This window comes from Plecotus auritus (genome assembly GCF_963455305.1).
Source record: "Plecotus auritus genome assembly, chromosome: 2".
Lineage (NCBI taxonomy): Eukaryota > Metazoa > Chordata > Mammalia > Chiroptera > Vespertilionidae > Plecotus > Plecotus auritus.
Window position 1 is genome coordinate 28,310,309 of NC_137771.1, and position 25,715 is coordinate 28,336,023.

The following is a 25,715-nucleotide window of genomic DNA, read 5'->3' on the forward strand; positions in this document are numbered from 1 at the left end:
TTTTATTAGATAGGACTAGAGGCCCGGTGCATGAAAATTCAGCCCGGCCTGCCCCTTCTGGGAGCCCTCAGGGGCAGGAGGCAACCCTGCGATCAGGGGAAGGCGACGCCCCCATCACACCTCTGCTGTTGCCACTGCCGGCAGCGCAAGCCTAGGCTGGCCCTGGTTACCTGAGCCTCGGGCGGCCCTGGGCGGCTGGGCAGCCGCCATCCAAGGCTTGCCTGCGCTTCAGGCCTGCCCTGGGTGGCTGGGCAGCCAACTCCGAGGCTTGCCTATGCCTCGGGCTGGCCCTGGGTGGCTGGGGGGCTGAGGAGACTGGGGGACTCCAGAGGCAGGCGCCCCGGCGGCGCTGAGGGGACTGGGTGCCGCCATCTTGTGGCTGTGGGCGCCACCATCTTTGAGGGTGTGGCAGTCAATTAGCATATTCCCTCCTTATTGCCTGTGGGCGCCACCATCTTTGTGAGGGTGTTACGGTCAATTAGCATATTCCCTCTTTATTAGATAGGATAATATTCCATCGTATGGATACTCCACATTTGTTTATCCATTTGCATATTGATGGCCATTTGGATTGTTTCCACCATTTGGCTATCTATACTAATAAAAGGGTAATATGCAAATTGGTCACGACGCCCTTACAGTAATAACCGAACAGCAGGCTGCATGGGGCGACCAGGCCGGCAGGGGTGTTAGGGAGGGACAACCAGACAACTGACCAGCAGGCTGTGTGGGGCAACCAGGCTGGCAGGGGGATTAGCGAAGGATGACCAAACAACTGAACAGTAGGCTGCATGGGGCGACCAGGCCAGGGGGGGCAGTGAGGGGCAACCAGGCCATCGGGGGAGGGGGGCAGTTGGGGGTGACCAGGCCGCTGGGGGAGGCAGTTGGGGGTGACCAGGCTGGCAGGGGGGGCAGTGAGGGGCGACCAGGCCAGCAGAGGGTGGCAGTGAGGGGCAACCAGGCCAGCAGGGGGGGCAATTGGGGGTGACCAGGCCAGCAGAGGGGGGCAGTTGGGGGCAACCAGGCTGGCAGGGGAGGGCAGTTAAGGGCGACCAGGCCATCAGGAGAGGGCAGTTAGGGGTGACAGGGCCGGCAAGGGAGGGTAGTTGGGGGGGGCGGTACCAGGCCTGCAGGAGAGGGCAGTTAGGGGGGACCAGGCCTGCAGGGGAAGGCAGTTGGAGGCAACCAGGCCGGCAGGGGAGGGCAGTTGGGGGCGACCAGGCCGGCAGGGGAGGGTAGTTGGGGGCGACCAGGCCAGCAGGGGAGGGCAGTTGGGGGTTACCGGGCCAGCAGGGGAGGGCAGTTGGGGGCAATCGGGCCAGCAGGGGAGCAGTTAAGCATCGATCAGGCTGGCAGGGGAGTGGTTAGGGGGTGATCAGGCTGGCAGGCAGGCGAGCTGTTGGGAGCCAGCAGTCCTGGATTGTGAGAGCGATCCCAGATTGGAGAGGGTGCAGGCTGGGCTGAGGGATGCCCCCTCCCTCCCCCAGTGCACAAATTTCGTGCACCTGGCCTCTAGTTATAAATAATGCTGCTAGAAATATTCTTGTACAAGTTTCTATGTGGACATACCTTTTCATTTCCCTCTAGGATATGGAATTGACGGGTCATATGATAACTCTGTTTACTTGTTTGAGGAACTAAATAGACTGATTCCAAAGTGACTGCATCATTTTACATTCCCACCAACGGTGTATGAGGATTCCAATTTCTCTACATCCTCATCAATACTTGTTGTTATCTGACTTTTTTATTCTAGCCATACTAGTGGATATGAAGCGGTATCTTAATTGTGCACAGCAGGCTTTCTTGACACATGCAGAAAACTTGCTTACAGAACAAGAGGCCTTCTAAAGGCATTTGGAGATGTTGTGCTTAGATACTTCACCTTCTCCTCCTGCTATTCTCCTTTCTTCTTATCCCATTTTTTTATTATGTGTAGTCACCAACCCCTTGCCCTTCCTCATGTGTCAGGTTCGAGAAATGCTGCGGATGAGAGATTCAAATGGAGCCAGGATGCTGACACTAATAACTGAGCAGTTTATGGCTGACCCACGACTCACACTCTGGAGGCAGCAAGGAACAAGCATGACAGATAAGTGCAGGCAGCTCTGGGATGAGCTAGGTAAGTCCCTGTATCCCAGAGAAGTGTTGTGTCTGTCTACCAGCTTGCTCCCTGGCAACAGTGTTCATGAACACTTACTATCAATCATTACATAGATCTTGCTGAGTGAACTTTAGCCCGGCTGGTGAAAGATTTAGGCTCTACAGAGGCCACCAGAGTAATTCTGAACTCACTTGTGTAGCTTCTACTGCATTGTGCTTTGTTATTGACATCACCATTCTGTTCCAGATGATACCACATAGAAACCTTTGCTGAGAGAAAACCTCTTCCCTTGGCTTCTGTTGCATGGTACTAGCCTGGCTGTCCAAATAGTTATTAGCCTTATTTTTCTCCCCCTTTTGGGGTCTGTTCTTTTTCATTCTAAAATAGACATATGGCAGTTTCCAAGAGTTGGGCCTTGGACTTCTATTCTTCTTTCTCTATACTTCCTTGAAAACTTTTAAAATTTGTTTTTTATATTGTGGCTTCAGTGTTTACCTCTATGTGATCTCAGCCTCATCTTTTTTTTCATTTATGAGTTTCAGTCCCATATTAGCAGCTACCCTTTGACCTTTCCACTGAAAAAAATCCCCTCATCACTTTAAGCTTGGGAAATCTAAAATGAACTCAGGCCTCCTACAAAAAAAAGTTCCCCTGACTCTTGCATTGCCTCCACCATTCCTTGCTCTGCCAAACTTGTGAGCACTTATTTTTCTTTCATTCCCTATATCCAGTCACCAACTTCATTGATTCTTTAGTCTTCATAATGCAATTTAGTGTACATTTCCACTTTTTATTTCCCATCACCACTGTTCTCATTGAGGGCCTTGGGACTTTTAGATTAAATTAGAACTGTGGCCTCCTGAATAGCCTCTGTTGCACATTCTTCTTATTAAGGCCATATCCTTTGGTCATCATTTCTTTTTATCATTACCTTGCTCCAATGCCAGTTTTGCAGTGCTAAGACTCAACTCCTCTCCCTGTTTTCAGAATCTTCCACACCTTGGATTCACCATCTAATCATGGGTTATACTGAAAAAGGTGTGTATGGCATATTCTAAAAGTACTAATCGGCTCCTTGGTACTTCCCCCACCCCAGAAAGCAACAACAGACTTTCCACTTATACAAAACTAGAGGCCCAATGTACAAAATTCGTGCAAGGGGCTGGGTCCTTGCAGCTGCCGTGGCTTGCCTCGGCCCTTGTAGCCCCAGCTTTATCCAGAAGGTCGTCAGGAAGGACATTTGGCTGTCTGGTCTAATTAGCATATTACGCTTTTATTATTATAGATAGCACAAGGAATACTGCAGTTTAGGATTGTAGTAACTTCTGGATTGAAGCCCCTGAAGCATGTTTTATAGTGTTAGGGCCAAAGCTTTGGGAAATTAGGTTTAATTCCTCTGGGACTATACTTGGTTACTTTGGGGCTAGGGTTTTAATTTGGGTATTGAGGCTTTTTTATATCACCTGAACACTAATGGCTTTGGAGCTTTCATTAATAATGAATATCTACATTATTGTTATGTGCCAATCTCCGTGTTAAAGATTGTACTCATGCCGAAACCGGTTTGGCTCAGTGGATAGAGCGTTGGCCTGCGGACTGAAGGGTCCCGGGTTCGATTCTGGTCAAGGGCATGTACCTTGGTTGCGGGCGCATCCTTAGTGGGAGGTGTGCAGGAGGCAGCTGATCGATGTTTCTCTCTCATCGATGTTTCTAGCTCTCTATCCCTCTCCCTTCCTCTCTGTGAAATATCAATAAAATATATTTAAAAAAAAAAAAGATTGTACTCATTTTGTTTCATTTAATTCTCATAACAACACTATGAGGTAATTGTGTGTTTATTGCAAAGAAATAGCTCGGGTTACTTCTGGATACAGAATCAAATAAAGAATTATAGAAAACTCTCTCTGCTTTAACATAATCACATTTTCTAAAGTACAAGAATGTTGCACTATTAGTCTAACTACTGGTTCAATCAGTTGTGACTAGGGTCTCATGACATAATGCATGGTAACTTGGGAACTGCTTCTGGACTCTTTCCTAAAAAGAAATTATAGGCATAAATTCCCTTCCAGATTAAGATATTGGCATCTCCATATTTTTAGAAGAGAAGACTGAGCTCAGGAAAGTTATTTCATTCAAAGTCACACACTAAGTGGTGGCTCTAATACTGGAATCTTATCTGTCTGACTCCAAACATCCTTCTGTAACATCTCCCTCAATTCTATCTTGTTGCATACTCCCCCCCTCCCCCAAGTGCATGTTTCCTTAGATTTGAAATTAGCCTTCTTCAGAGTCAGTTTTGTCTAAGGCCTAAACCTCCTGGAGTAATTTTTATGAAAATCATAGGATTGTGCTGTGGACTTGGGTTTGGTCTTTGGGGCAAAGGTAGGTGAGAGGAAGTAAGCAGAATTGGCTCCCAGTGCTTTTAAAGCTCTTGTCATATACTTAGGTTCATTATGAAAAGCTCTTGCTTCTGACATTTTTATTTAAGAAATTGCTATATCAATCTTCTAAGAAACTCTCAGCATTCTGCAAAGACAGTGGTTCTCAAATTTCTCTGTATCACCTGGAGTGCTTGTTTAAACAAATAATGGGGTCTATCCCCAGAGTTTTGGATTTAGTAGATTGGAGTAAGGCCTGATAATTTGCATTTCTAAAAATTCTCAGGGATGCTGATACCGCTATTCAAGAGACCACATTTTGAGAACCACTGCACTAAGAGAAGCCTTATGGGGTCAGATACTATAGCACAGTGCATTTGTGTTTCCCCTAACTACTCTGAGGATTCCTTCCTGGTCACAAGACCTGCTCACCTGGGAAAGGTTTAGGCAGGGTTTGTAGGAAGTTAGAGTGGGCTCAGTAATTTCAGTTCCTGAACCAGAGAAAATAGAAGCTATCAGACATGAGCTTTTCTCATCTCCCCATGTCTGTACACATACGCTTTACTTTCTTTTCTGTTAAAATATGTAAAGTATCTCTGCTCCTATAAAAGGCCAGTCCTTATCTATTTATTCTGAGTCCTATACCATCTCCTTTTCTTAAGAATTTTGTTCCTGCTACCCTAGCCAGGTAGCGTAGTTGGTTAGAGCGTCATCTCAATACACCAGGATTGCAGGTTCAATCCCCAGTCAGGGAACATACAAGAATTAACAAACAAACAAAAATTAACCAATGAATTTATAAATAAGTGAAACAGCAAATTAATGTTTCTCTCTCTCTCTCTCTCCCTCCCTCCCTCTCTCTTCCTCTCTCTCTAAAATTAATCAATAAAAGCCTGGTCAGCATGGCTCAGTGGTTGAGCGTCGACCTATGAACCAGGAAGGAGATCATGGTTCAATTCCCGGTCAGGGCACTTGCCTGGGTTGTGGGCTCTATCCCCATTGTGGGGTGTGCTAGAGGTAGCCAATCAATGATTCTCATCATTGATGTTTCTATCTCTCTTCCCTTCCTCTCTAAAATCAATAAAAAAAATTTTTCAATTAAGTCAATAAATTTTTTTTTAAATAATTTTTGCTGGAGGCAAAGACCAACAGTAGTTAGCATAATAAATGCAAGAAGTCCATCAGAAGGCTGATGGACTTTGATATTCAGCAGGGCTGAAAATCTGCATATTACTACCTGCTGCTGGCTGAACAGCTGAAGGCAATTCCCCAGTGGTCAGCAAACCGCGGCTGGCGAGCCACATGCGGCTCTTTGGCCCCTTGAGTGTGGCTCTTCCACAAAATACCACGGCCTGGGCGAGTCTATTTTGAAGAAGTGGCGCTAGAAGAAGTTTAAGTTTAAAAAATTTGGCTCTCAAAAGAAATTTCAATTATTTTACTGTTGCTATTTGGCTCTGTTGACTAATGAGTTTGCCGACCACTACCCTAACCTGATAATCCTTTATTGTTTACCAAACCTTACCTTTGATATGTGTGTTTGCTTTGCTAAAGGGAAAAATGTGTAAATAAAAAGCCATGGGTCCGGACATTCGGGGAACACACTCCACTAGAGTAGTTATCCATCTGGCTCCCCCGATGCCTTCTAAATTTATATTTCTTGTCTAGTGTATCCATTTATGTCGCAGCCCCTTCTCCAGATTCCTGAACACTTGCTGCGAAAGACTGTGGCAAATTTTGCTCCTGCAGTTATCTCCTTTTTCTGGCATCACTAATTCCCCCCTCCGGCTATCTGGGTCAACCTTATTAGCATATAAATATCTCTAATATCTTCAGTCTCAAAAAAATGTGCCTTTGATGTTTTCATCCCCCTTCAGTCATTATCCTGTTTCTCTTTCCTTTAAAGCAATAATTCTTGAAAAACTTTTCTGTAATAACTCTTTCCACTTGCTCACCTCCATTGTCTCTTGAGCCCACTATAGTTGAGCCTCCATTGCTTATTGGTGCCACCCTACTGAAGTAGCTCTTGTCAAAGTTCCCAGTAATTTCCATATTGCAAGATCCAGTGGGTCACTTCTCAGTTGTTACTTTTTTTGTCCTCTTAGCAATTTTCAATAAAATTGGCCATTATCCTTCTGGAAACTAACTCTTCTCTTGGCTTCCATAACCCCACACACTCCTGGTTTCCTCCTATGTTCCTAGCTACTTTCTCTCAGTTTGTTTTGCAGGCTCTTCTGCCTTTCTTCAACTCTTCTAAACATTGAGTACACCACAGCACCCACTTCCCTGTCTACATTCTCTACCTAAGTGATCATATTCAGTCCCAGGACTTTAAATACCATCCAGATGCAGTTAAGTCACAAATTAATATCTCTAGCCCTGACCTTTCTCCTGAGCTTGAGGTTCAGTGTCCAGCTTCCTGTCACTTCTAAGAAACACTCAAACTTAATATGACAATCACAGAACTCTTAATTTTCCTCCAAAGCCTGATTTATCCCATTGTTATCCCTATCTCAGTACACAGCAGCAAGATGTATCTAGTTGCTCAAGAAGAAAATCCAAGAGTCATCCTTGGTTCCCTCTGTTTTCTACCTTCTGCACCCAATCCAAAACCTGTTGACTCTCAGAGTTAGAGGACTGAATGAAATAATGTATATAAAGCACTTAATATAATGTCTTGGCCCGGCCGGGCGTGGCTCAGTGGTTGAGCATTGACCTATGAACCAGGAGGTCATGGTTCGATTCCCAGTCAGGGCACATGCCCAGGTTGCAGGCCCGATCCCCAGTGTGGGGCGTGCAGGAGCAGCTGATCCATTCTTCTCCTTTTATCCTAATGATTCTTTCTCATCATTGATGTTTCTATCTCTCTCTGCCTCTTCCACCCTCAAGGGATCGCCTTTTTAATATCTAAATGCTTAGGAATAGGAGCTTCTTGATGACTCAAATCATATTGTTTCTTTACTTCTTAAGCTTCTCTCAACTCACCCAACCTATTTTCTGTTCCTATGGTCCTATTTATTTTGGAATTGATAAGACCACTAGAATCCCTTTAGTTGCTAAATTTAATGGCCTCTTTTTGGTTCTCTTTCTACTTATGAAAATTAAATGTGAAAATCTTTTACTTCACTATAAATAGAAAGCACTTTTTAAAATGTAAAAAAAATGCTTGTCACTAATATTGACATTCTGTCACATTAGACATTGTTAATTGATTCATGTGTCACCAATTTTTCTGGGTTCTTCCATCTCTTCTTACTTTTTCTTTTGTGCTTATTCCTCCTTTTCTGCTTACAACTTAAAGGTTGATGTTTTCTCAAAATTTTGTTCTTAGCATTCTTCTTCTTTTATCCTAAATGATGAGGCTTTCTTATCTTTTTTGTTTTTTGATGGGAGAGAACCTATTTCTCCCTGCATTAATTTTAGTAGAAACAGCAAACGGTATAATATAGACACAACATAAAGGAAGAACTAGTTTTCAGTCCACAGGCTGACTCTCTATCCACTGAGCAAAACCAGCTAGGGTGAATCTCTGACATTTTAATTATAATGTGTCTTGGTTTGGGCCTCTTTGGGTTCACCTTGTTTGGGACTCTCTGCACTTCATGGTCTTGTATGTCTATTTCCTTCACCAGGTTAGGGAAAACCTATGTCATTTTTTTTCACATAGGTTTTCAATTCTTTGCTCTCTGTTCTTGCTTTCCAGCACCTCCATGTTACAAATGTTGGATGTTGGTACATTTGAGGTTGTCCAAAGCCACCCTTAAACTTTCATTTTTAAAAATTCTTTTTTCTTTTTGCTATTCTGATTGGATGTTTTCTGCTTCCTTATTGTCCAAATCTCTGATTTGGTCCTCTGCTTCATCTATTCTACTGATGATCTCCTATAATATATTCTTCATTTCAGTTATTTCATTTCAGTTATTGTATTCTTCTTTTTGTTAATCCTCACCTGAGGATATTTTTCCATTGGTTTTCTTTTTTTTCTTTTTTTCTTTTCTTTTTTTAGAGAGAGAGTGGAAGGGAGAGGGAGAAAGAGAGAGAAACATCAATGTGAGAGAGACACATTGATTTGGTTGCCTCCGAGCCTGCAACTGAGGTATATGACCTTGATCAGAATCGAACCTGGGACCCTTCAGTCCCAGGCAGATACTCTATCCACTGAGCCAAACTAGCTAGGGCTGACTGGTTCTTTTTTTATGTTTTCTGTCTCCATTTTTATGTTTCTTATCTCTTTGTTGAAGTTCTTACTAAGTTCCTCTACTCTTCCCCCTAAGTTCATTGAGCATCCTTATAGCCAGTGTTTTGACCTCTATATCTTGTCTCCATTTTGTTTAGTTCTTTTTCTAGAATTTTATTCTGTTCCTTCATTTGGGACATGTTTCTTTGTCTCCTCATTTTGACTGCCTCCCTGTGTTTGTTTCTATGTATTAGGTAGAGCTGCTATTTCTCCCAGTTTGGTATAGTAGCCTTATGTAGTAGGTGTCCTGTAGGGCCCAGTGGCACAGCCTCCCTAATCACTGGATCTGGGTGCTCTGAGTATGCTATCACACCCTCCATGGGCTGTGTGCTCCCTCCTGTTGTAGTTGAGCCTTGATTGCTGTTAGTATGTCAGTAGGAGGGATTTACCCCCAGGCTAATAGGCTGTGAGGACTAGCTGCGACCATAGTGGAGGAGGTGCTATGCAGGGGCCAACCCCACAGAGCAGAACTTACTTCAGAGCTCTTGTGCCCAATGAGTCTTCCCCTTGAGTGTGTCTCCGGTGGTGGTAGTTGTGTGGTGCTACAGTGAGGTCTGAAGCTAGCCTCTAGGTGTGCTGGCTCTGGAGCCTTCCGGAAGGTGCCGGCCAAGATCAGCTGCTGGCCAAGATCAGCTGCCATCCTGCCCAGGGCCAACCAGCAAAAACTACAAAGTGATCTGCAGATGGCTGCTACTTGAACTGGGATTAGAGGTGCCCAGGATAGGCTAAGCTGCATACCAAAGCCAGCTATTACTAGTGCTAGGCCTGGGGCCACTAAGCAAGAGGCATGGGGCACACCAAGCCAGGTGCTGCTTGTTTGGCGTTTGTGAACCTTTGAGAGATTTTTAGGAAAGTCCTCTGCATGAGCTAAAACAGTCTGTTTGCACTGGAAATGTCCTGGGTGGCCCTGCAAGTTGGTTGTGGCAGGGTCTCAAGGAATCACCAGGTCAGGGCAAAAAGTGTTAGTGGAGACTCCAATATGGCACCTGACAGTTTATGAGGTGAGGGCTCAGAAAAGGAACAATGGCCTCTGCTAGCACTTCTGTCTGGGAGAAAGCTGGCCCTTCAGCTCTCACCCTGAGCCAGACAATTCTGTTCCTCCACTTATGTGCCTGGAACCTTTCGAGCTGCTGCCTCAGCACTGAAGCTCAGAGGGAGTGAATCTGAGTAAGTCTGTACATGGGGCCTTTAAGAAGAACATCTGGGACTTCAGCCGCCCTCATTCTCACTCAACCACAATCCTTGCTGGTCTTCACAGCCAGAAGTTTTGGAAACTTCTCTTCCTGGCACTGGAACCCTGAGCTGGAGGTCCTGGTATGGAGCTGAGACCCCTCGTTCCTCCTGGAGGACCTCTGCAGCTGAGATAATCCCTCCCAATTTTTAACCACCACATGTGGGTGTGGGACTAGCCCAGTGGTCGGCAAACTCATTAGTCAACAGAGCCAAATATCAATAGTACAACGATTGAAATTTCTTTTGAGAGCCAAATTTTTTAAACTTAAACTTCTTCTAATGCCACTTCTTCAAAATAGACTCGCCAGGCCATAGTATTTTGTGGAAGAGCCACCCTCAAGGGGCCAAAGAGCCGCATGTGGCTCGCGAGCTGCAGTTTGCCAACCACTGGACTAGCCCATTGTGTGTCTCCACCCTTCCTACCTGGCTCAATGTGGCTGCTTCTTTATATCCTTAGTTGTGGGACTTATATTCAGCTAGATTTCAGTGGTTCTCGATGATGGTTTTTCTGTAATTTGGTTTTAATTTTGATGTGGTTGTGGGAGGATATGATGCCATATTTACCAAGCTGCCATCTTGACTGCACTCTCACTTTTGCTTTTGAGTGATACTTTGATTGGGTGTAAAATTCTAGGTTGGAAATCTTTTTCATGGTAGATTATAAAAATTTGATTGAGCTAATAAAAATGAATACTCATTTTCTTCAGTTAATACTGGTATTGGAAGTTGAAGCTAAAATGACCTTTTAAAACATTCTTACTTAACTTTGAGGGACCTTGAAATAGTGTCTGAACATAGCTACATCCATAGATGTAGTGGCTCCATCACAAAGGATATTTCACTTAAGCCACTCTACAGTCAGGTTTATTGCTGACTTGAGATTGAGAATATAACTGACTTAGCTACATACAAACCTTGAGAAGAAGTGGGTTTGCTTAAAAAGAAGAGCGATATGGTCAAAGAAACAGTATCCATTGGTTATTTGTAATATGTGATGCTCTGATACAGTGACAGAAGATGCAAGAATGTGATAGTTTTAAGGCATCACAGTTTATCACCAGTATCATAATCTAAGTCCAAATAAACCATTTTCCCTGGAAAAATGAAATACTAAAATTTTACTATATGCCAAGTAATAAGCTAGGCCCTTTACCAATGTTACCTCATGTAAATTCTCACAATATCTGTAAATGTAGGTGTCTTATGATCTCAGTTTTACAGTTGAGGGATTTGAATTTTAGTCCAAGGTCAACTAACCAAAAATTGAAACCTTTTCTTAGCATAGCACCTACCTTTTGACCCCTGTCCTTGCACTAAATGCCCTTCTTTTGTGCTGCTCTTGTACCCTGAACATATCTTTATCTTGACACTTAACTGTAGTCAAATGGCAGTCTGTTTATCTATCTCCACCACTAGACAGCTACTCAAAGGTAGGAACAGTATCTCATTCTCCAGTACAGAGCCTTGAACATGGAAAGCTCTCAGTAAATGTTTGTTGGACTACAGATTCAAGCTAAGAATTCAAGCCCAAATCTGTCTTGTTCATTATCATAAGGCACATATCCAGATATCAAGATAGTCACTCTGCTTTAAGGAAGCTTTGGGAAGGAAAAATAAGCCAGTTCTGAAAACGTTAGCAGATCTCTTTTTTTTTATATTGAGAAACACTGATGTTTTGGAAATTTTTCCTACCAGCTAAAAATGGAAGAAAAGAATAAGCTAAACAAGAGTAAGGCTTACATATACATTGAAGAACAGATATGAAGAATGTAGGTTGTTTTCTTTTCCAGGGGCCTTGTGGGTGTGCATCATTTTAAATCCACATTGCAAACTGGAGGAAAAATCCTCTTGGCTACAGCAACTGCAGAAGTGGAGCGACTTGGATGTCTGTCCCCTGGAAGATGGGAACTATGGGCATGAGCTGCCCAATATCACCAATGCACTTCCCCAGAATGCCAGTCACAACCCAGGTGAGCAGATACCTTTTTAGGGTCTTTGTGCCTGTAACTCCAAAAGTTTGAGGGGAAAACCCTAGAACAAAGATAGCTGGAAAAACTATTGGCTATCAGAATTGTCATCCTAAATAAGAAAAACCAGTCCTTTTGTTTGTCTTAAAATGCAAAACTTTAGTAATGATCGGCTTTTGACATTGGGGATGCTGTCTTCTTCCACATCTAGAGTGTCCTTATAGTGTCCAGCATAAATTCCTAGAGCCCTCTGCATGAATCTTCTTTACCCTTCAAATTCTTCATGACTAATGGATCTCGCCTCAGTTGCGACTGGTTTTAATTCAAAAGACCTACCTCAGTGGAAGGATGGAATACCTGCAGAAAACAGCTTTAAAAATATGTCATGACAGCTCTAACCGGTTTGGCTCAGTGGATAGAGCATTGGCCTGTGGACTGAAGGGTCCCAGGTTTGAGTCTAGTCAAGGGCACATGCTTAGTTGCAGACTTGATCCCCAGTAGGGGGTATGCAGGAGGAAGCTGATCAATGATTCTCACTCATCATTGATGTTTCTATCTCTCTCTTTCTCTCCCTTCCTCTCTGAAATCAATAAAAAAAAAAATATTTTAAAAAAATGTCATGACAGTTGCCTTTCTTACTTTCCTCTGTTTTCCTCAAATGTTTATACAGCAGATAGCTAAAGGAGCCATGCTCCCAAGTTACTGTTAGGATGCTTGCTCATTTTAAGACAAATCCAGTATAGCAAGCATGTCAAACTCATGGTCGGTAGGCCGAATGCCTCGTTTACTTAAACGAGGCATGCGGCCCACCAGCCCTGAGTTTGACATGCTTGCAGGACAGTGATACTGTACCCTCTGCATTTTGAACCCAATGGCCTACTGATGATATCACTGGGCATCAGCATTTGCATCAGTTTTAGTTTATCTGACTCAGGCTATTTAATGGTTGGAACTGATTGCTCTTTTGCCCATTGAGAACCTTTATTATTGGGAGATTTTGATAAGACATTAATTTTCTATGTGGTCCCCTTTATTTTTTAAAATATATTTTTATTGATTTCAGAGAGGAAGGGAGAGCGAGAGAGAGAGTTAGAAACATCAATGATGAGAGAGAATCATTGATTGGCTGCCTCCTGCATGCCCACTACTGGGGATTGAGCCCACAACCCAGGCATGTGCCCTTGGCTGGAATCGAACCTGGGACCTTTCAGTCCACAAGCCAATGCTCTATCTACTGAGCCAAACCAGGTAGGGCGGTCCCTTTTATTTTAGATGATAAATCTGACTTTTTTTTTTTTTACTTTTTAATTTTTCTTTATTTATTTTAGAAAGAGGAAGAGAGAGAGAGAGTAAGAGAGAGATCATTTTGTTGTTCCACACTTTTATGCATTCATTGGCTCATTCATGTATGTGCCCTGACCAGGTATTAAACCTGCAACCTTGGCATATTGGGACTATGCTCTAACCAACTGAGCTATCCAGCCAGAGCCTTTCTGCATTATTTCTTATAATTATATATTAATTTATAATTATTTCCAAATAATATGTTCAGTTAAAAATATAAGTTTCCCATATGAAAACATACTCAAAGTCACCAATTATCTGAGAGATGCAAATCAAAATGACAATGCGGTACCATCTCACACCTGTCAGAATGGTCATCATCAACAAATCAAAATCTACTGACATTTTTAATCTCAAAAAGAAAATTACTTAAATTATTGTTCTTGCTTGGTGTTCATCAACTGTACCATAATTGATTGTCAGTGTATTTAAGGCAGCTAAAGTAATGAGAGGTGAAAAGGCTGCAATTTTGCCACTTCTTTATGCTACCCTTTACTGGTACTCATCTAACCTCCACAACACAGGAAGCCATCTTTTTAGTATTGGCTTTGGATTGGCATAGAGAGAGTGAAATGCACATATACAAATGCCTGCAGTCTGGCATTTTCTTCCTTGTCATAGTATATTGGTGTTGTTTATTGTTACTGGTTCTCATCTGAGTATGTTGCTTCCTCTGCAGTCTTTTCATGTTGAGGCTGATTTATCTCTCACATCTCTTTGCCATTGGACCTGATGGAACAATAGGCATCCTGCTTATCCTTCATTGCCATTTCTCCAACAATGTCCTTCACTCCTTCCTAAAATAACCCCCATCTTTAAATTTTGTGCCATCAGCCCTAACTGGTTTGGCTCAGTGGATAGAGTGTCGGCCTGCGGACTCAAGGGTCCCAGGTTCGATTCCGGTCATGGGCATGTACCTTGGTTGCGGGCACATACCCCGTAGGGAATGTGCAGGAGGCAGCTGATCGATGTTTCTCACTCACCGATGTTTCTAACTCTCTATCCATCTCCCTTCCTCTCTGTAAAAAATCAATAAAATATATTTTTTAAAAAAATAAATAAAGTTTATGCCATCAAATATACTGTCTGCTACCCTTCTGGTTTTGGTTATTTGTAGACCTCTGGGTCAATTTCCTCTCATTCCCTAAAGATTTTTGGCTATTGGCTTACAACACTACTCTCTGTCACTACTTCTATCATAATTCTTAATGATTTTAGTAGCCACATAGATTATCCTTCCAAATTCTAGCTTCTCAGCTCCTTGACCTCCTCTCTTTTAATAGTCTCATATTCCAACATAACTTAGCCATGGAATCCCAAGATCCTCTCCTAAACCTTGTCATTACCAAAAACTTTCTTCATAATCTCAATTTAGAGCAGTTCTAATTACCACCAGCAGCCTTCACTACCTTATTTTCTTTAGTATGCCAATTCCAGTAGTTCTTTGACCCACTAGGAATTTTTATCCTACTATTTTTTTTCATTCTCTTGATAATTTCATTTTCCTCCTTATCCAGGTTAGATTTCTTGGTGCATCATTATAATCATTCCCTTGCATACATACTCAAACCCCCCAACCCCTTTCCCTTTATTACATTCACATAACAGATCCCTAATGTTACTAGTTTAGTCTAACTCTCTAATTACTCGGTGCTCACACCTGCCAAGCTGAACATGGTAGAGAGAAATACACCAATGGTAACTGGTCTTAATTTTGAAGTTTATGACCATTAATCTCAAGTGGATCTGTAGTGTGTAGACTAGACATCTACTGCATTTCCCTAGTCTATGCCCTGTTTCACTCTTCTAAATTACTATTTTCCACCATCTTTTCACTAAAACTTTTTATATTCCTCTCTTTCCTCATGTTAGCTGAAGCCTTGCTTCCTATTCACTGAGAATATAGAAGCAATCAGAAGAGAATTTCCAAAATTACGTTACTACATCTGCCTCAGTCTATGTCCATCTAACATGGTTCTTCCACTGTTTTTGTTTGTTCTTTTATGTAAGTCCAAGCCTTCCACTTATTCTAGAGATCCTATTTCTTCTCCTTTATCCAGGACATCATTCTGGAATTCTTTCCTTGCTCTCCTGCATCACAAACTTTTGTGGATTATTCCTGAGAGTATATAAGCACATTGTTTTAATTCTCATCCCAAAACAAAACAAAAAATACTTGTGACCCCCACATGCCTCTCTGGTACCTCCCTCTTTTTCTGAGGTAGTAGAAATAAGTGATAGATATAAGAAAAATAATTCAAAAATAATACATATTTACCATCTCTATCTCTTCTGCTCTTATTCTCCCTTAAACTCACTCTAATTGGGCTATCATCTCTCTCTCCTTGAAACACCTTTTTCATCTTATTTCCAAAACACTACAAATTTAATTTAAAACATAAAAATTGAAAAAAAAAACACAACCATGTCACCCCAATAAATTTAATTTTTTAAAAAATATATTTTATTGATTTTTTACAGAGAGGAAGGGAGAGGGATAGAGAGTTAGAAACATCTATCAGCTGCCTCCTGCACACTCCCTACTGGGTATGTGCCCGCAACCAAGGTACATGCTCTTGACCGGAATCAAACCTGGGACCATTGAGTACGCAGGCCGATGCTCTATCCACTGAGCCAACCCGGTTAGGGCTTAATTTTTTTAAAAAAGAGCAAAACACTGCTATTCTCTCTTGGTTCTCATCTTACTTCATTGGCCCTTCCTCCTAAGTCTTTTTCACTGTCTCCTCCCCACTTTTCAACCTAAAATGCTAGAGTGCCCAGGGATCAGTCATTAAACCACTTATCTTTCTTCTAGAGGCCCAGTGCACGACATTCCACTCATGCACTCGGGAGGGTGGGGGAGTCCCTCAACCCAGCCTGCGCCCTTTCACAGCCCGGGAGCCCTTGGGGGATGTCCGACTGACGGCTTCCTGACATCCTTAATGCTGCTGTGGAGATGGGAGAGACTCCCACCACTACTGCTGCGCTCACCAGCTGTCAGCCCGGCTTCTGGCTGAGCGGCTCTCCCTGTGGGAGCACACTGACCACCAGGGGGCAGCTCCTGCATTGAGCGTCTGCCCCCGGTAGTCAATGTGCGTCACAGCGACCAGTCATTCTGCCGATTGGTCAATTTGCATATTACCCTTTTATTGTATAGGATACTTATTTCATTATATTATTTTAATAATCATCTATATACTAACAACTTCCAAATTTATGCCTCCTGCTTAGAGATTTTCTCTCAGCTCCAGACTTGTATGTTCAATGACCTTTCAGTATCTCCACTTAGATATTAATGGGCATCTCAGTAGTATTTCTTACCCCTCAAGCCCCACCCAAACCTGCTTTGCCTTTACTTTCAGAATATATAAAAAATCCATGTACTCTCATCACTCCCACTGCTTATTACTCTGGCCAAGTTATCATCATCTTTCACAAATTATTGCAGTGGCCTCCTAACTGCTCCTCCTGCTTCTGCCCTTCTACCTTATAGTCTATTCTCAATATTGCTTCCAGTTAGCCTTTTAAAATGCAAGTCAAGCCCTAGCCGGTTTGGCTTAGTGGATAGAGCATTGTCCTGTGGACTGAAGGGTCGCAGGCTCAATTCCAGAATGTACCTTAGTTGCAGGCTTGATCCCTGGCCCTGGTCGGGGCCCATGCAGGAGGCAACCAATCGATGTGTCTCTCTCATCATTGATGTTTCTCTCTCTCTCTCTGAAATCAATAAAAATATATTTCCCCAAAAATTAAAATGCAAGTCACATCGTATACCTCCAACAGCTCAAAGTCCTCCAGTGGCTTCTCATCTTACTCAGAAAGCCAAAGTCATTTTCACTCATGGCCTGCAAGGCCCTCATTATCTAGTTCCCTGGTATCTCTCTGACCTCATCTCCTATGATTTCCCTGCTTGCTCGTTCCATTCCAAGTACACTGGCCTCTTTGTTGCCCTTAAACACTCCAGATATTTTCCCACCTCAGGATCTCAGCACTTGCTTTTCCTTTTGCCTGAAATGCTCTTCTCTTAGTTATGTCTTGCCTTCACTTCCTTCAGGTCTCTCTTCGAATGTTACCTTATTCTATATAAAACAATTACCCTCACCTAACACCAGCTTGCCTTTCTCCCTAACTCCACTCTCATCTTTTCAATAGCATTTATAACCATCTGATACATATTTATTTAACTATCTCTCCCCATTTGAATGTAAAGGTTGCTGAAGGCAGGGGCTTTGTATATCTTTAGCACCTGGAACAGAATCTTTCATGTAGTAAGGACTCATAATTTACTAACTTAATGAATTACAGAACATATTGGGAGCCTAATCCCCATTGTGGGATGAGTAAACCCACAGTGATTCTCACTTCAGCAAGAGATGGGCTTAGACTGCAGCCAATAGAGGGGTCATTGTACTTCTACTGAGGAACAACATGAAGGAGAAGCAGTTTCAGTAAATACTGTCAGTGTTATTCTCGTTTAATTCTCTGAGCCCATACTCTGTGGAATATATCAAATTCTGAAGAGATGACCAGACTCCCAACGACTTTAGTTTAGTGGATGAATATGTTCATTTATTTCATGCTCAGTCTGAATCTTTTGACTCTTCTTCCCAATATTTTTGCACAGGCTCAGTAGATGCACACCTCATTTGGGCATTTCTGGAGATATCTGTACAGTGTTCAGTTCTTTATCCCAAAATAGTTTCAACCGCCCTTAATTGGGCATAGAGTCAGTTAAATAATCTTTTACACCTTTTTATATTTTTTTAAATGTCATTCCCATGACTCCTCCTCTCTCTGCAGTTTATAACCGTATATCGTCCATTTGGTCTTAATACACAGCACTCTTAAGAAGTGAGCCTAATTTGCCTGCTGTTTTGGTTTCCTTGCACCTTTTTTCTGGAAGGGAGATGGCATGGTAAAACTCTAATGAGAAAACAAGACTGTTGTCAGTATCAGTTTTTCTTATTGGAGAACAAGGCTGTAAGCCTGCAGTTATCAGTGTGTAAAAGATACCAGAATACACCGGGCTTTAGCTCTTTTTTTCAGCTTTTAATATGAATTTCATGGAAGTCCTCAGTCTGATAAGGGTCATGCTGTAAATGAGACAGGATATAGATTGACCAGAAAGATTACCTCCCTACTTCTCTCTTCCTCTGACTTCTGTAGAAGCAGTTTGTATCCTCATAATTGAGCAGCTGAACACCATTGTTCCTTCTCTCTTTCATGTGGCTCTGGGTCCTAGGAGAAATTAGTTTTCTGTAAGAAGTAGAAAGGCAGCCATAGATCTCTGTGGAAAGTATCTTTCCATAGAGGGCACAGACACTCTAAAAGCTATCCAATAAACAGGTAACACAACAAACACCCAGACAGATGTCAGAGTGGCTGCTCTCACTAACCACATACCCACCCTCCCACCCTGAAGAACACAAGAGTTAGAGCTTCAGATAATCCATCATTAAACTGCTGCGTGAATTTCTTTCTTTCACCAGACTCCTTATCCAGACCAAGACGAACAGTGTTTACTAGAGCCATCGAGGGCCGTGAATTGCATTGGCAAGACAGCCACCTACAGCGAATAATTAGCAGTGATACATATATAGCTCCTACCTGTCAGCGGGAAAGTGAGAGACTACTCTTTAATTCCCAAGGCCAGCCACTGTGGCTTGGTAAGTGTATCTCTCTTCTACTCTTAAGACTTTTGGAGCCCAATCTCACCTCTTGGCCTGAATGAGTCATCTGCATCGGTACCAGCAACACAACTATAATCGGGACGATTTTCATGCATATCTTTTGGGGCCTTGATTCAGGCCTCAGTATTTATGTGAAGCCTAAGCATTTGGTGTATATACTCAGCTGAGGTACAGTAACCTCAAATAGAGGAATTTATATTCTGTATCCTAAATTTTGGGAGGGGAAAGGAGTTAATAAATCTCAAAGAGTACTACCAGAACCATTAGACATCAGTTCATAGGCGTCCATAGTCAGCAGTTACTGAGCAAGATTGTAATCTATTCTGAAATTATTTTTTGCTAAAAAGGCACTACATTTGAAACTTAAATTACCCTGTGCTAGTAGCTAGGGCACAATCTGCATTTGTCACCAAGCTTCTTCCTTCCCACCTTTCCTTCATCATAACAGAATAAAGCTGTTCCTTTGTCAGTTTAAATCATCTTCTGGCCTTCTATCATTCTATTCTTGACTTTATTACAGGATGCCCATTACAAAAGAGAAATTGTTTTAAAATAGATTTATTTTCTGAGTCTTACACTAATGATTTACATTTTTATTATCTGTTCCCAGTTTCCTACCTCTGTCCCTCAGCCCATTATCTTTGTCTTTCTCGAGATCTTGCTGAATCTGCATATGACCCTGTCTTTCACTTTTAAAGCCTTGGCCAAGCTCACTGTGGGTCACTAGCTGAAGTTCCCTCTGATTATCTTTCCTCTTCTCTGATTCAACACTTCTACCTAAAACTAACAAGCTTGTGAAAAAAAAGAATTACCTCATTAATAAACAAAGATGCAAATCAAAACAACATTGAATTACCATTTTTAGATTGTCAACTGGTCAAAGATTTTAAAAATAAAGATTATTGGTTTTTGGTTGAAAGAGGTTGCATGGAGATAGGTACTCTCATATTACTGGTAGGAGTATAAATGTTACAGCCTTTCTGAAGGGTATTTCAGCAATACTTATCAAAAGCCTTTAAAACACATTCATAGCCTTTGATCCAGGAATTCTGCATCTAGGAATTTATCCTGAGCTATAATTACCTAAAAATATGCATAAAATTAGGGGGTCTGTTAGAGCATGGTTATAAATAATGTACAAATGAGAAAATTGGAAACAATCTAATATCCAACAGTAGGGAATTGATTGACTCAGTGGATAGTACATATTCAGTGGAGTGATATGTAATCACTTTTAGTGTTATAGAAGTACATTTAATGACATGGAAAAATACTTACATTGTGTGAAGTGGAAAAACCCATTTATAAAACAATAATTATATCACCCCATTGTAATTAAAATTGAATAGAAAAATCTGGATATATACATGAAAGTGGAAACAATGCTTATCTCTAATGTTTATTTTATATTTTGCTTATCTATGTTTTCTAATTTTCTGCAATTATTTTTATAAATTGTAATGTTTAAAAGAAATCACAAAATAAGCCATAAATCTCATTATGATCACTTGCCCATTTACAAGCCTTTGGTAGTCCTCCATTATCCCTAAGGTAAATCCAAACTCCTTAGTATGGCATCAAAACTCTTTACCTTCCAGATTCTACCTTCCCAGGCTATCTCTAGCTACATAGCCTAACTCTACACAGAACTATTTGTCATACTGTGAAGATGCTATATAGAATACTTTTTATGCTTTTATTTATATGCCTTTGCTTATAATGTTCCCTTTGCCAGGAATGCCTTTCCCTGTTTGTCTACCTATTTTAAATCTTACTTGTCCTACAAAATGCAGCTCAAATGTTATTTTCTATCTGTATATATTTCTATCATGTCTTTTATTTTTAACTGTCCTATAATGATCTATTTATGTAACATTTTTTAGCTCTTTGAGGGAAGTGGCTCTTTCTTATTCATCTTTGTACTTTCATTTGGCAAATAATAGGTTCTCAGGAAATGTAGGATTAATAAATGAATGAGGCCTCTTCCTTTAGTCAGTTAGTTGCTACCTCCTCTGGATTCCCATAATACATATTCACAAAGAGGTACAATATTTTATTATCCTAGTTGTTTGTCCCTTTCTATACCATAGCTTGAGACTTCAGGGTAGCTCTTTAAAGGTAATGCCTGTGACTTATTCAACTTTATATCCTTAAAGGTAACACATAGTACCTGGTACACAGTAGATATCAGGTTGAATTTGAGGAACTGAACAGAACACAAACTCCTTTTCTCAAGCATGAATTTACCTAATTTGAAAATTTAATACAACCAAAATATTTTCTTCTCATCTGGTAGAACATGTGCCTACAGCCTGTGCTCGGGTAGATGCCCTGCATTCCCATGGTTATCCAAAAGAGGCCCTCAGACTCACGGTGGCCATTATCAATACTTTGAGGTTGCAGCAGCAACGGCAGCTGGAAATCTACAAGCATCAGAAGAAAGGTATAGTGATTAGGAGCCATTCTAACTCTAAGGCTATTAGGAGCCATCTTAACTCCTTAGGCTAAGGCTGAAGAGGATCCTCAGCAGCTACAAGTTGTAGGTCTTTTTTTTTTTTTTTTTTTAAATATATTTTATTGATTTTTTTACAGAGAGGAAGAGAGAGGGATAGAGAGTTAGAAACATCAATGAGAGAGAAACATCGATCAGCTGCCTCCTGCACACCCCCCACTGGGGATGTGCCTGCAACCAAGGTACATGCCCTTCACCAGAATCGAACCCGGGACCCTTCAGTCCGCAGGCCGACGCTCTATCCACTGAGCCAAACCGGTTTCGGCGCAAGTTGTAGGTCTTAATGTTTATGAAGTTTCATGGTTTGGCAGAGGCTAGGGGATTCCAGGTCATGCTACATGCTACATGGAATGTCTCACTTTACTCTAAATCTTTCTAAAATGGGAATAATAATGCCAGCATGCCTCCCTCAGAAGGCAGTTGGAAGGCCCACTAAGATCTGACATAAGACCCTTTTAAAACTGTAAAGCTGTATCTACATATGTGAGCTGCCAACAGGGAGCCTAAATGTAGACCATAAGTCTTTGCAGCTGGCTGATAAGCTTGTGACCTGTCCCATCAACCCAAGGCAAGACAATGAGGGAAGCTTTCTCTGAGTCTCAGGGCCAAGGCCTTGAAGAAACTGATGAGGAGGCCCAGGCAGGGACAGAGAGCAGTGTATCTCTATCATTCTCTAAAACTCTGACCTGCTTGTTTCCAGAACTGTTGCAGAGAGGAACCACAGCCATCACAAACCTGGAAGGCTGGGTGGGCCACCCCCTGGATCCCATTGGCTGCCTATTTCTTACTTTAACTGAGGCCTGCCGCCTGAATGACGATAGCTATCTGGAAGTGTCAGGTATGGGGGTCAGCATGAGGCAAGCTGAATTGTCCTGGGTAGCCCTCTTCATCCTGCCAGATGTGTTCTACCCTTCCTGCAGCCTTTTTTCTCTCTTATCCAAACAGCACCTTCCCTGAGAGGTTTCCTTAGGCTTCCTCTCTTTTCCACCTTCCTTTTGTACTGTGGACTAGCCCTGTCCTTCTCCCACATTTACCTTGCCACCTTCCTTTGCTCCTCTCACTTCCCATGAATATCTAAAGAGTGTGATCCAAGGGAAATAAGAGATAGAGAGATTTCAGGAGTCAAAGGCCAAGTCCTCAGAGCAGTCTAGAAGTGGGAAAGAATTTCCATCAAGAATGTGTCCCTTGCAATTGTATATTATTCTCCTGTTTCTTTGAACTTTCTTCCTAATGATGTTGGTTTTATACCAGTTTTACAAATAAAAAATAGAAGGGATGTTATTCAGTAGTCTCAGAGTAGCAAGGACTAGAGACAAAATTGATTCTGCTCTCATTTATGCCATCACTATATTGTATACATGCATCTATTATAGTATTTAACACACTGCATTACAATTTGTTTACAAGTGAGTATCCCTTACTAGGCTGTAAGCTCCTTAAAAGCAGAAATTATGACTGACTTATGATCCCAGCACTTAGTGTAAGACCGCCCATTTAATAGTCGTTCATAAATACTTACCAGGTAAACGAAAGAGAAAAGGAAAGAAACCAAACTCTAACTTTTAAACCTGTGCTCTTTTTCTGAAACTTTGAATCCAAAGGTGGAGTATATAAAGTAATGATAACATAGAAATTATAAGTGTTATAAAAGTAATAGTTTAGCTGGGTGGATTTGGATTTCTCTGGTTAGAGATACAAGGGGTGGCCCCAATCTAAGCTAGGGCTGCCCTTATCTTCCTTCTCATCCCTTAAAAGGGAGTCATCATCTTTGGTCTGTTTCATCTGCACAATGACACTTGCATCTGCAAAGCCTGAGGTTGCACTTGGGGTTTATTCACCACTGACATACACTTAGCTCCTCCTATACACCAGACCCTGGAAATACCTAGGGCAATGAGATAAAGTCACTTTCCTTTAAGATACTCACACTAGTGAAAGAGATAGAAAAACAGGTAATTATGGTATTATAATTACTAGCAAAAGGTTAGTATAAGATTTTTATATTTCCCCAACTAGCCCAGCCAGTCATATATTAGGAAGAAGCTAGGAATCTTTGTGGCTCTGTGTAACTTTTTTTCGGTATATTTTTCCTACTGCCATGGGGTTCTGACTCAGCTTCCCTGTGACAGCTGCTGACCCAGCTGTATTCCAAAGTGGGAGGGAGAGAGGAGCAGATGAATCCACGGGGCCTGACCTAAGGAATCTGGTGACCTGTTGCCCTCAGATATGAATGAAAGCAGACCCCCTGTGTACCAGCATGTACCCATGGCAGCAGGCTGCCCAAACAGCAGTGAGTCTTATCTGTCATTGGCCTTGGAAGTTGCTCTGATGGGGCTGGGTCAACAGAGGGTGATGCCTGAAGGCCTCTACGCACAGGACAAGGTGTGCCGCAATGAGGAGCAGCTCCTGAGTCGACTCCAGGAGCTTCAGCTGGACGACGAACTGGTGCAAACCCTACAGAAACAGTGCCTCTTACTGCTAGAAGGTAAGAAGAGGCTATGGTCTTTTACCTGTGACTCTAGGTGCTCCTCTATTATATAGCACAAGTACAGAAACATTTTTGGCATTAAAGTATACTGAAGGTTCCCATGGCTAGCAAACATGTGTGGGATCCTAGGGTTCAAGTCTAGGCTGGCAAATAGAAGCATACAGATAAGTAACTGGTTGGCTTATCTTCTTCCTGCAGGAGGCCCCTTCAGTGGTCTGGGAGAAGTCATTCACCGAGAGAGTGTTCCCATGCATACCTTTGCCAAGTATTTGTTCTCAGCTCTCCTGCCTCATGATCCAGACCTGTCCTATAAATTAGCCTTACGTGCCATGAGGTGGGTAAATGTTTCCTAGCCCAATTGTCTCCGCCAAAGTAGAAGTCTTAGGTGCTCTTTTTCTTTGTTTATCTCACTTTTATCACTTTCCTTTTGTATCTATTCTATTGGACCTGCCACCAAGCCTGCGCTAAAATGGCTTAGATATTTTCATATGATCAAGAATTCCTATCTGGGATGTCTTGCTAGTGACCCACTTGGTCCCTGGCTGTACTCTTGGTGGGTTATCTGAGGAAGCCCCTGAGTTTTTAATAGATATGGAGCACCCATGGCCTGAGTCTTCCAGTTCTGGGGCCATTTAAGCAGCCTGAGCAGGGGTTTGAGCCTTTCCATAGCTCAACAGAGTCATGGTTCCCAGTAATAGGTCACCAGATGCACCTAGGGAGGTAGAAATGGTTTTCTAAAACTAAACTTGAGAACCATGAGCTATGAGCATCTTGTTCCCAAACTAGAATAGGATCCTTGATTCAGGCAGGTGGACCTCAAGGATGCAGCAGACAATACAGAAAAATTTTAGTTAGACCATAAGGTTGAGAGAGCTTCTCACCTCAACCAGAAAAGAACTGCTGAGGATTCCTTGGCATAAGTTTCTTATACTTTTAAAAATAATCTTATGGCCCTAGCTGGTCTGGCTCAGTGGATAGAGCATCAGCCTATGGGCCAAAACGTCCAAAGTTCAATTCCGGTCAAGGGCATGTACCTCGGTTGCAGGCTCTTCCCTGGCCCAGGCCCTGCAACCAAGGTACGTGCAGGAGGCAACCAGTTGATGTGTTTCTCTCACATTGATATTTCTCTCTGTCTTTCCCTCTCTCTTCCACTCTCTCTAAAAATCAATGGAAAAATATCCTCGAGTGAGGATTAAAAAAAAAATCTTATGGCTTTTGAACTGCCTTTCAGATCCATTCACAGTGACTATTCAGTTGAGTTCTACAAGTGTCTAGGCATTCACCTCATATAGAGTACAGTACCCTAGATTTTTAAATCTTCAAAGTTCTCAGTTAACCCTTTCCTGCTCATTTACTTCACTTCCAAGATAAGCATTTATAAGATGGCTCAAAATGACAAGGGTCTGGATGGTGGGTAATGACTCTTTCTGGTTCTTCTAGGTTACCTGTTCTAGAAAACTCGACTTCTACTGGGGACACTTCCCACCCTCAGCATATGGTGTCTATGGTGCCCAGCCGTTATCCTCGTTGGTTTACACTTGGACACTTGGAATCACAGCAGTGTGAACTGGCCTCCACCATGCTGACTGCTGCCAAAGGTAAGCGTAGATAGATCATAGGCTTCAGCATCTCCACTATGCCAGCCCAGTCATGGCCCCATCAAGGGCTTGGGCTGCAGTCTCCTGAAGAAGAGAAGCCATTCATCTTCCTTTGACCTCTTAGACAGAGGGATCCTCACTTTGATTGCTGTCATGAGAGTGAGCAC

General features: G+C 42.2%; 1 protein-coding gene across 1 annotated transcript in view; it reads left to right on the top strand.

Moving 5' to 3' along the window:
• Window positions 1-25,715, top strand: part of ZSWIM5 (zinc finger SWIM-type containing 5) — a gene marked incomplete at its 5' end in the record, with an annotated part of 105,130 nt that overhangs the window by 60,000 nt on the left and 19,415 nt on the right. The window contains 8 exon segments of the mRNA XM_080654456.1: window positions 1,972-2,122; window positions 11,743-11,922; window positions 18,750-18,926; window positions 21,247-21,393; window positions 22,163-22,300; window positions 23,687-23,947; window positions 24,149-24,284; window positions 25,391-25,548. Of these exon segments, the coding sequence (XP_080510582.1) occupies window positions 1,972-2,122; window positions 11,743-11,922; window positions 18,750-18,926; window positions 21,247-21,393; window positions 22,163-22,300; window positions 23,687-23,947; window positions 24,149-24,284; window positions 25,391-25,548 (1,348 nt within the window).